Genomic DNA, 12,250 nt, shown 5'->3' with positions numbered 1-12,250 from the left:
ATCTCTTCTCCATGTTTCTTGCGCGTCTCTGATTTTCTTTTCCTGTTTTGTCCATTGTAGTGTTTTTTGTCCTTCTGTCGTTTTTCTGGTTCTTCCTTACTCCTGTTATTGTGCCGTACGTCGTCTTTGTTTTCTTCTTTCCTATGGGTAATTGCCCCCGGCAGGTCTGGGGGTTAGAATAGGTCCGAGGTATTCCTGCCTGTCGTAAGAGGCGACTAAAAGGCGTCTCACACGTTTCGGCCTTTATGTGATGGTCCCCTGTCGGGTTTGACCTCCATCTTTCTAGATTTTCCCGAAGAGCGAGCAAATTGGGGAAGGGCACCTTACATGGTGCATTGTGTCCATCGTGCATTGAGATCTTTAACCCAGTTTCTCGTCGTAGCATTGCAGTCCCGCTCATTCTCCATCTCTTGGGTGAGAACACCTCCCTGGGTGCGTTTTCCACCATGCACTTAGCAGTGTCATTTTCTGCGCTGACGATGATCATGGACTTCTCAGCTAGCACCTCATATCCAGCACGGTAGCCAGTCCATTGTGGTGGGGCCGCCATGTACCCTGTTGGTTGTAGCCCACTGACAATGACAACACAGGGATCGCTCTGCTGATGCTTGCGATGTTAACCCCCCCCCCCCCCCCCCCCCACACACACACACACACACGCCAGTTGGTACCTTCGCGTACTCTGTGTAAAATCTAACTGGTATCCCATCAGGTCCAGCAGCCTTTCCTCTTTTGAGCGATTTTAATTGTTTCACTAAAGGCGGCTGATTGTTGACTAAACTGTGGTTGGTAGACACTTCTTGTAGAAAACAATGAAAAATAGCACTGCCTGTCTCTGGACTGTATTGAAAACAAACACTAGCACTACTGGCACTATGGTTGACAAAGGGACTCTCTCTGAATGTATTCAAAACAAACACGAAATCTATGGAACACTATTACTAGCACTCTACAATTAAAGCTTCCTAAAAGCAAAAACACACGGAAGAAGAAGTGACAAGTAAGAAAAATACAGTTAATACTTAAATTGACGTAGCTTGCTGCACAGCAGACGTGACATAGACGGCAGTTACGACGACTTCCCCATCTTCCTGTCACAGCTACGGCGTCAGGCCCACAGACACCTGGCCAGATGGGCTTTAAACAAGGCGGACTGGGAAACGTTAACCTCTGATGATGTCACCATTGACTCTCCCCCACATGGTAACATCGATGTGATGGTTGAGCAGGTGACTACCACAATCATGTCTGTGTCAGAAAACTCGATCCCTCGCTCTTTAGGGTGCCCCTGGTGAAAGACATAGCCTTGGTGATCGCTGGAAGTCGCTGAGGCAATTAAAGAGCGTCGGCGAGCTCTACAGTGACATATGCGGCACCCTTCCCTAAAGCATCCGACAGCCTTTAAATGGCTCCGTGCTCGTGTACGCCAGCTTATAAAACGACGGAAACAGGAGTGTTTGGAGAGGTACGTGTCGACCATTGGGTGCCATACGTCACCTTCCCAAGTCTGGAGGAAGATCAGACGTCTCTTTGGGTACCAGACCCCAACTGGTGTCCCTGGCGTTATCATCAATTCCGTGCTATGTACCGACGCAAATGCGATTGCCAAGCACTTTGCTGAGCGCTGTGCTCGAGCCTCTGTGTCGTGGAACTACCCCCCAGCCTTTCACATCCTAAAACGGCAGATGGAAAGTCCTCTCGTTCACTACACACCACAGTGAACCTTATAATGCCCCATTTACATATTGGGAACTCGTCAGCGCCCTTGCACATTGCCCTCACACAGCTCCTGGGCCAAATAGGTCCACAGTCAGATGATTAAACATCTCTCGTCTGACTACAAGCGCCGTCTCCTTGCCATCTTCAACCGGATCTGGTCCGATGGCGTCTTTCCATCGCAATGGCGGGAGAGCACCATCGTTCCGGTGGTCAAATCCGGTAAAAATCCGCTTGATGTGGATAGCTATCAGCCTCACCAACGTTGTTTTAAGCTGCTGGACCGTATGGTGTGTCGGCGGTTGGGTTGGGTCCTGGAGCCACGTTACCTACTGGCTCCATGTCGGGGTGGCTTCTGCCAGGGTCGCTCTACCACTGATAATCTTGTGTCCCTCGATTCTGCCATCTGAACAGCCTTTTCGAGACGCCAACACTTTGTTGCTGTCTTTTTTGATCATACGTAAAGTGTATGACACATCATATCCTTGCCCCATTATACGGTGGGGTCTCCGGGCCCACTACCAATTTTTATCCAGAATTACCTGTCGCTCCATACTTTCCGTGTCAAAGTTGATGCTCCCATAGTTGCCCCCATATCCAGAAGAATGGGGTCCTGCAGGGCTCTGTATTGAGTGTATCACTATTTTTAGTGGCCATTAACGGGCTAGCAGTAGCTGTAGGGCCGTCTGTCTTACCCTCTCTGTATGCAGACTACTTCTGCATTTCGTACTGCTCCACCAGTGCTGGTGTTTCTGAGCGGCGCCTACAGGGAGCCATCCACAACGCGCAGTCATGGGCTCTCGCCCACGGCTTCCAGTTTTCGGCCGCTAAGGCGTGTGTCATGCACTTCTGTCGGTGTCGTACCGATCATCCGGAACCAGAACCTTACCTTCATGACGATCCACTCACTGTAGTGGAGACATATTGATTCTTAGGACTGGTTTTCGACGCCAGATTGACTTGGCTACCTCACCATCATCAGCTTAAGCGGAAGTTCTGGCAGCACCTCAATGCCCTCCGCTGCCTGAGCAACACCAAATGGGGTGCAGATCGCTCTACTCTGCTGCAGCTCTACAAAGCCCTTGTTCAATCGCGTCTTGACTGGTTTATGGTTCGGCGGCGCCCTCAGCGTTGCGTGTACTCGACCCAGCGCACTACTGTGGCGTTCGCCTGGCGACGGGAGCTTTTAGTAAGAGTCCAGTGACCAGTGTCCTGGTGGAGGCCGCCATTGCAGATCCGACGCGCACATCTGCTGGCCAGTTATGTTGCACACATTCATAGTTCTCATGATCATCCGAATTACTTTCACTTTGTTCCACCCACCGCAGTTCATCTCCCGCATCGGCGGTCCAGGTCAGGGCTAACGATTATGGTTCGCGTGCGATCACTTCTGTCTGAACTGAAGTCATTCCCTTTGCCACCTCCCATCCAGGTCTGTCTGCATACACCTCCATGGTGTACACCTAGGCCGCAGTTTCGTCTGGACCTTTCGCATGACCCTAAGGACTCAGTTACACTTGCCACTCTCCACTGTCACTTCCTCTCAATTCTTGACGTGTTCAGGTGCTCTGAAGCCGTTTACACCGACGGTTCGATGGCTGATGGTCATGTTGGCTTCGCCTACGTCCACAAAGGCCATTTTGAACAGCATTCCTTGCCCGCTGGCTGCATTGTATTCACTGCAGAGCTGGTGGCCATCTCGTGCACTTCCGTATATCCGTTCATGCCGCGGGGAATAGTTTCTTCTGTGTACCGACTCCTTGAGCAGCCTACAAGCTATCGACCAGTGCTACCCTCGCCATACTTTGGAAGCGTCCATCCAGGAGTCCGTCGATGCCCAGGACCGGTCCCGTCGTTCAGTGATATTTGTGTGGACCCCATGACACGTCGACATCCCAGGCAACGAACTTGCCGACAGGCTAGCCAAACAAACTACGTGGAAACCGCTTCTGGAGATTGGTATCTCTGAACCTGCGTTCTGACTTACGTCGAAGGGTTTTTCGGCTTCGGGAGACGGAATAGCATACCAGTACACACAACAAACTGCGTGTCATTAAGGAGACTTACGAATGTCTTCCATGTGGGCCTCTCGCAAGGAATCAGTTGTCCTCTGCCTGCTCCGCATTGGCCACGCTTCGGCGACCCACGGTTACCTCCTGCGCCGTGAAGACCCGCCTGACTGTCAGTGCGGCGCCCGGTTGACAGTGGCCCATATTCTGGTGTACTGTCCCACTTTGACTGCCCAGCGACGAAATCTTGGGTTACCGGACTCGTTGCCGCTACTTTTATCTGACAACGCCTCATCGGCTATATGTGCAGCGGCGGCAGCAGCTTCGATCAGTGGCTGTATAAATGTGTTTACAGGAGCCTAAAAAGATCAAATGGGTTGATTGTTTGCAGATGGCGCTGTCGTTTATTGACTAGTAAAGTCATCAGAAAATCGAAACAACTTGCAAAACGATTTATAAAAGATATGTATATGGTGCGAAAATTGGCAGTTGACCCTAAATAACGAAAAGAGAGGTCATCCACATGAGTGCTAAAAGGAATCAGTTAAACTTCGGTTACACGATAAAGCAGTCAAATCTAAAGGCCGTAAATTCAACTAAATACTTAGGAATTACAATTACGAACAACTGAAATTGGAAGGAACACACAGAAAATGTTGTGGGGAAGGCTAACCAAAGATTGCGTTGTGTTGGCAGGACTCTTACGAAGCGTAACAGATCTTCGAAGGAGACTGCCTACACTACGGTTGTTCGTCCTCTTTTTAGAATACTGCTGCGCGGAGTGGGATCCTTACCTAATAGAATTAACGGTGTACATCGAAAAAGTTCAAAAAAGGGCAGCACGTTTTGTATTATCGCGAAATACGGGAGTGTCACTGTAGTGGTACAGGATTTGGAATGGAAATCATTAAAACAAAGGCGTTTTTCGCTGCGGAGGAATCTTCTCACGAAATTCCAATCGCCAGCTTTCTCCTTCGAATACGAAAGTATTTTGTTGACGCCGACCTACATAGGAAGAAACGATCGCCATGATAAAATAAGGGAAATCAGAGCTCGTACTGAAAGATAAGTGTTCGTTCTTTCCGCGCAGTATATGAGATTGGAATAATAGAGAATTGTGAAGGTGGAATAACAGAATTGTGAAGGTGGTTCGATGAATCCTGTGCCAGGCACTTAAATGTGATTTGCATAGTATCTGTGTAGATGTGGAGCTAGGAATGAAGCTGTCCGGGAACGCTTTAATTAGAAAAAAAGGCTAATAAAGAACACAGTGACTCGACCAGATAGAATGGATGGACACTGATAATTGCACGAGTTGTTTCTGGAAATGCTTGTAGATGGGATGGTGTAAGGTAGGAACCACAAGAGCAGGTCTGAGTGAGAGTGCGTTGGGACGATCGTTGGTGAAGTAGCATGCAGAAGCTACGTTGAAATGAGGATAGCTGCCAAGCTAACTGCATCTAACCAGTATTAGGGTTAGTAATTTTTGAGAGCATTTCTCGTAGAGAACATCGGTTTTCGCAGTACTTCAAAATGATCGTAAACAGTCTGCTGCAAGAACCCTTTTTGTAGGATTGGTGACCGCAGTAGTTCCAGACGAGTTTGTACAGTAATAAATATTTTCCTCTGTACGTTACCATAAAAATTAGTCTGCATACATAGTGGAAGTTGTTAGGAACAAAAAAATTTTCAGTTCACTAGTTTCTGCATATTTTCGCACAACCGTTCACAAAATGCGTAGTCGTTTGTCTTAGGGAGTTTTCACTAGCACCGCCTTAGCATTTGCTGGGCTCTCACATTTTGCTGTAGGCTGACTGGTTCCAGAAGTAGCAAGGTTTCTCCCTTAATTTCTTCCGGCGATAAGATTTGCAGCTTACTGCAAATGCCTAGCTAGCTAAATGCCTCTCTGCTCTCTCGATGCACAGTTTACTATGTGAGAAAGCTTTAAAAATGTGTTTGTAGCTATCTTCCGGCGTTGTACACAATGCGTGCGTCTTAGGAATATGTATTTATGCGCATGAAATTAATTTTTCACTTTTTACACTTGCTGACAGCGGTCGGGGATCCAGTCGTGTGCAATATAGCGGCTGCAGCGCGACCCTACAGGTCGCTCAGCTCGCGTCTTGTTAGACTGCTCCTAATTGAACATGTACTACTCCCATCAACATTTTCGAGCATTCGTGAGCGCCTGTGCAATCCGGCGCAGATTCCGTCCCCTATCATTGCTGGCGGAAAGGAGTCTAGCACTGCATGACGAATGATGCGCATTTCTCCTGAAAATAATTATGCACGCTATACGCGTCCGTTTAGCAATGAATCGGAGCACATTATTTTAATCATGTTAATTCAGATGTTTACATCTGGATGTATAAAAAGCCATCTGTGTGTTCCCACATTAACAAATACATCACAAGATGGTTAGTTGGACTGCTGCTGTCTTCTTTTTTTCCATAGTCGTTTTAGTGGAGGCTCCAGTTTTACGCGTATTGTCATAGTTTTCCTATTTTGTGATCAAGCGAGAACCAATTTAGTTCCCCTGGTTACTAAATTATTTGATTTAGCCTTCAGTAACTGAAATTATTCTGGGGATTCTAGCAAATGTATTTTTCATGGTTGATGCTATGTATCTTCAGTAATCTACGCAGATCTGTAGAGAGAATAACAATTTGATTTGTAGACTACTGAGACAGCCTCTCATAAATTAGCCGAAATATTAACACCTACTAATTAGGGAGAAACAGTAATTTCTCGTAGTGGTACTGGCGACAATCGAATTATTTCTCAAACGAATTAATTTCCACTTAGAGTTGAAAGCGGAAGGGACAGTCTGCAATCGTTCATAGCTATAACGGAAAAAATATGAAAGATGCATTCCGTGCAAAATCTGCTATCGTGACGTCGCCTTTATCAGCTTACGTAAGTGGTTATCAGCACGGGACGAAATACCTGTCTCAGAAGCAAATAGGTGGTAGATGGCAGTTCGTTGGGCACGATGGAAAGCAACGGTTACGTTTCCATATTCGACGAGCTAGACGAAGACGCGTACGAATTCTTTTCTCGCGTGAGTTAATTTTATTACTCAGCGCACGGAAAATGCGTGGGAACCTTTCGGCTCAGATCAGGAAATGCGTTCACATAACGTTGTCGTTCAAGTCCTTCAGATGGTTCAGTCATATTTACTAATTGACCGTTGTTCATCAGAACCAGTTTAAAATTTATTCCTCACACAGATTATATGTGGTACAGTCATGTTTCGTTCTTGATATAAGTTGTGTGGCAGAACTGAAACTTGGTATCGTTTTAATTTGGACTGCACTTCAGCCTCCTCACAGCTACTGCTTCCTAGATATTAGTTTTACCATGGTCATCACTAACATTCTTTGCAATGTGACTAGATCATTTTTGCTACTGTGAAAAACAACAATGTTAATCAGAATGTGTGCAGTCTGATAAATAACTGTACTTTAAGTAACATGTATCATCCACCAAAGCCTTTAAGAGTGAGCTTGACAGTATGATTGATGTAACATTTTTGTGTCATATAATGTATGTTGGCTTGTGCAAAAGACAGTCAAAATGTGGTTATTAACCTGTATAACAGTATACTCCCACTACAAAAAGAGCATTGTTATTCATAACCAAATTGAAGTAAATGTATTTCCCATTATAGCAGTCTAGTACAACTTTTATGTAGACTTTCATTAAGTTACTTTTTGTATTCCTGCTTCTTAAATCTTCAGTTTTGATTGTTGTGTGTAGAAAAATGTCGGTTACTGAGAAAAATTTTGGGAAGGATGTTAGATAAGAACAGTTCATATAAAATTGATACACAGTTCATTGAGAGGAGAATGACAGAATTGTGGGAGGTTCTTCAAAATCCTTAGCGAATAGTGGATTGGATGAACCAGTTAAACTTTAAATGTTTGTTAATATGGGATAACCACACTTTCATGACAGGTCTCTGTAAAAACTGGATGCTTTAATGCTGCTGTCTTATTCAACATATAGTGGTATCATATGAAATATTTGTCAAGTTTTCAGTGTGTATGCAGAAGTCAGTTTGTAAAGAGATTAAAGTTTTTAATATTAAATTTGTGACAATTAACCTAAAATTATGTTATTGCTGGAATCCTTAGAAGCATTTGTGAGGTCTGTGAAATAAACATATTCTTCTAGTGGCTTGAGTTCGAGCTAAGCAAGTCTTATGTGACTTCAGAATTGGGTTAGCATATTGAACCACTTTGTATGATGCCAAAGAATGGGGACAAGAAGACAATTTCTGCTGACTGCAGCTGATGAGTATCTTCACTACTCTGATGATGCTGATCTTCAGATGATTTTAAATATAGCACTCCAGTGTAAGCCTCCTATGTATGGTTAGCTGAAATAGGGTATTTAACTTTACTTTTAACCAAACTACACTAGAGGAAACAATTAATGGATTTGACATGGTTTTGCACATTTTTAAAGATTATCTTTTAATTAATTTTGACTCCTAAAACACATTATATTCATCTTCAGTTCTATATACTAATAATTTCTCAGATAGTGTATCTGAGGCTTGCTGCAATACTTTACACAAGCAAATTCTAGGCATGTTGGTAGGAATCTCTTGCTCTCTGCTCTCGTTCTCTCTCACGTGCAATTCTATACCTCACCAACCTGATTTATTAAATGTTCCTAAATCAGTTGGGGCAAATTGTGGAATAGCTCAGGCAGTGCCATTAAAAAGGCTAATTGTAATTGATTCCTGTGTGTTTCGTTCTGATCCAGTACTCTTTCTGTGACAGTAGCGTCAGATACATTTGCTCTGTGGTCATTTTACCTTTTCTTCCAGGTCTAAATGTATGTGGCGTCAGTATTATTACTCGGATTTAGTCAAGTACTACTACTGTCCTTGTAAATTGTACCCACTAGTTAGATATAAAAATGCATCTTGAAGATAATGCAGACTGTGCAAAATGTATAATGAGGTGACACTGTAATAAGGTCCACTATTTCGAAGGAAAGGAAAGGAATTCGGGGAAGTGAAAAGGCTATAAAGTTAATTTCACAGAAAACCCGCTGTAAACACGAATCCTGTGAAACAACTCTTGTTGTCTCAAAGACTGTAATAATCTGAACGGATATTTTCAGAATTTTTGTGTGACTGCGTAAAATATCAACTTACCATTGTCACAGTTTCATCATCCGCACTTTGACTTACCTGCAATTTCTGCCTCAAGCTTAACATTCTTCTGCCAAAAAGTGATTTCTGATGGCCCACATTTAAACTTCAGGTATTAAATAATTCCAGAGCTCTTCTATAGATGATGTTGTGATAACCAGTGCAGACTATAAAAGGCATTCACAGTAATTTTGATGTGTGTTGCCATCCAGAACCTGGTCTTTGAATGTGTTACTGTTCCACGAACCATTGGTGAAACAGGCAGCACACAATTATATTGTGATCCATATGTGCAGCACTCCATGAATGCTGTTCAGCTTCACGAGCCCTACAGTGCAACCCTATAAAATGTACCTGTAATTGTATAACAGGAATAGGTATTCTTTGTTCTGGTGTGATTATATGCTATTGTGACGCTTGACACAATCATTCAGATCAGGCAGAAAGTGTCCGATAGGGCTGTTCAGCAGCACTTAAACTCCATTTTGTATAATAAATGGCCAAACTCTCTCAAAAAAGGTGAAGGAGTAATTCTGAATGGGAGTCACCTCATCTTAAAGTTCGTTTCTTTCTGGCTTGACAGAGTGAAAGTTCACAGTTGTGTTTATCCATTAACCAAAATATACTTAAAATGTTCAGAAAAACATTAGTTTTTGTCTACTGGAGTTTAGCCATGGATGCTTCAGAAGCAGTGCACTTTGATACTAATCATATCATGCTTACACAATTATGAACCATCCACAAATTTATTGTGTTTACTGTATTCAAAGCATGGTTAAGTTCACTTCCTTGGTAAATATGGTTTCCTATTATTTAAGGAGAAATAATGAGTGTTGAAAATCAGGACTACAGAAAGATTTCTTTTTTATAAGCAGAATATAGCTGGAAACATTCAGAATAGGCTAATAAAATAAGATGTATTTTTCAAGAAGCATGTATGTAAGTCAGCCAATCAGACTTTTTAGAAAGAATTTAAAAATTTAAAATTCCGTCTGTGGTTTGAAACTATATTGCCTTCATAATATTATTATTAACTAAGTGCTTTATTTCTGAAACACTTGCAGCCAAACTTAAGTAGGTAAAAACAAGTAAAATGTGGAGGGGGAACTTAGATTAATCTCACTGTCATTATGCCTTAGTAACAGTTGGCTACATTGTCTTTCGGTGTTATTGTCTTGTTCTTGTTTTGATACAAAACAAAGTATTACATGATATATAATTAATCATTAAGTTAAGGTTTGTACACAGAGTGATTTATAATTTTTTGGTGTTGTTACAGATCGACAAAAATGGAGATGGTTTCATTGATTTGTCAGAGTTACGAGAAGCCCTGGAGGTTTGCGGATTCAAAATTCCTGGATGGGAAGTTAGAAAAATAATAGCAGAATTTAACAGCCGTGGTTCTAACCATTCTGGCCGCCTCTCCTTTGATGAATTTGAGAAGGTATTTGTACAACATTATTATTTGTTTGTTGCTGTGATTAGGTGGCTTGTGGAAAGTCGTTCATAAAATAATGCTACAATGAAGAGTGATATATTATGTAGTTCTGACAGTAGGCAGGTACAAGCAGAAGTATCCTCCCAGTCAGACTGTTGTGACATTTCATTCCTGGTTATGCAAGTTATGATCGTGTGATTTAAGTGGATAGATATTTTCGTAAAAACGCATCTGTGACATTGTTCTTTTACTCCATGCTTAACCACAATTTAGTGCCCTGGTTGCTCTTCGTGGTTTCATAAGGCAAATCTGCTGGAAGACCTGAAATCAGTTGTAATTCAATTAACCATGTAACTTACCTAATTAATGAACGGTAATGCAATTTTTCTGTGGCCACTTCAGCTCATAAATAAGTAAAAGTTTGCAGAAGATGTAGTGGGAGTTTGAACCCAATAGAGGTTACTTGATAACTATAGTGTCATTTCTAGTGTTATGTATTGAACAATTCGTGGGAGAAATATAAAGATGATACCAGTCACTGGTTTGAAAAATGAAAATGATGTTTTTTGGCTTTCTTATGTATTTGATGTTCATTTATTGTTTTAAGAATTGTCATAGGGAGTCACTGGTACCTACAGTCGGCAGGAAAGGTGACTGAGGTTGTAAACAGCGTTCAGTTGCCTTGTGCGCACTGAATTGATGCTCTGATCTTTTAACTGTGGTTTAGGTGCAGTATCTGTAGAAAACGGTGGATTCCAGTGTAAAAGTGTTAATGCTTGTTTCTCACTTCACAAATTGTGCGCCAAATGACATTTATGACTGGATGCCAAGAGACACAGTACAAACAATTCAGCAAAGTATGGCTGGTAGATGCTTATTAAATTCAATATCTGTACATTTTGAATATCACACCACCCTTGAATGATGCTGTAGATTCATCAGCAGCTGAATACCTATATTGTTCATAAATTTTGAGAAACTTGAGACACAAGTAATCACATTCTTCACTTGACTCAGAAGTGACTGAACCTAAGTGTTGACATGTGTAGCACTCTCTGGATTAGAAACATGAAGTGCCCAGAAAAATTGCATAAATCATCTGCATCATCTGCAAGTGAAACAATCTGAAAAGAAGTCAGATGATTATAACCACTGTCTTGAAAAAAGTCCTGCAAGTTCTTACACTTCTGTTCATTTTTATTTTACGTGTGTAGTTCCATAGGACCAAATTCAACAGCAAATCTCCAAGCTCATAAAATGTTCCAGTACATGAATTACAACATAAAAGTAATAACAGATAAAATAAAATGTTTATGAACCCAAAAAGAGACAAGTCATAAGTTTAAGTAAATGCAATCAACAATATAACATAAGAAACAGCTTAATTTTTCAAGGGTCTCCTCGATGGCATAGGACGACTGATGCATGAGGAAACACTTCGCTTTTGATTTGAAAGCACGTGAATTACTGCTAGAATTTTTGAATTCTTGTGGTAGCTAATTGAAAGTGTATGCAGCAGTATACTGCATACGTTTCTGCACAAGAACAAAGGATGTGCGATCCAAATGCAGATTTGATTTTTGTCTAGTATTAACTGAGTGAAAGCTGGTAACTATTGGGAATAAGTTTTTCTACATGTCATAAACTTATACGAGGGCAGTTCAATAAGTAATGCAACACATTTTTTTTTCTCAGCCAATTTTGGTTGAAAAAACCGGAAATTTCTTGTGGAATATTTTCAAACATTCCCGCTTCATCTCGTATAGTTTCATTGACTTCCGACAGGTGGCAGCGCTGTACGGAGCTGTTAAAATGGCGTCTGTAACGGATGTGTGTTGCAAACAACGGGCAGTGATTGAGTTTCTTTTGGCGGAAAACCAGGGCATCTCAGATATTCATAGGTGCTTGCAGAATGTCTAC

General features: G+C 42.2%; 1 protein-coding gene across 2 annotated transcripts in view; it reads left to right on the top strand.

The window, feature by feature from the left end:
- Positions 1 to 12,250, top strand: part of LOC126248625 (plastin-2) — a 223,659-nt gene that overhangs the window by 91,778 nt on the left and 119,631 nt on the right. Inside the window, exons 1-2 of one of the 2 annotated variants that reach the window (XM_049949795.1) lie at positions 6,669 to 6,786; positions 10,172 to 10,336. In XM_049949795.1, the coding sequence (XP_049805752.1) occupies positions 6,718 to 6,786; positions 10,172 to 10,336 (234 nt within the window). In that variant the 5' untranslated portion in view covers positions 6,669 to 6,717. Of the gene's footprint in view, positions 1 to 6,668; positions 6,787 to 10,171; positions 10,337 to 12,250 lie in introns of those variants that run through there. The other variant, XM_049949796.1, reaches the window with a different exon arrangement.

Source organism: Schistocerca nitens, chromosome 3 (assembly GCF_023898315.1).
Source record: "Schistocerca nitens isolate TAMUIC-IGC-003100 chromosome 3, iqSchNite1.1, whole genome shotgun sequence".
Classification (NCBI taxonomy): domain Eukaryota; kingdom Metazoa; phylum Arthropoda; class Insecta; order Orthoptera; family Acrididae; genus Schistocerca; species Schistocerca nitens.
The sequence above is the reverse complement of the archived record's forward strand: the minus strand, read 5'-3'. Positions and strand labels throughout refer to the sequence as shown.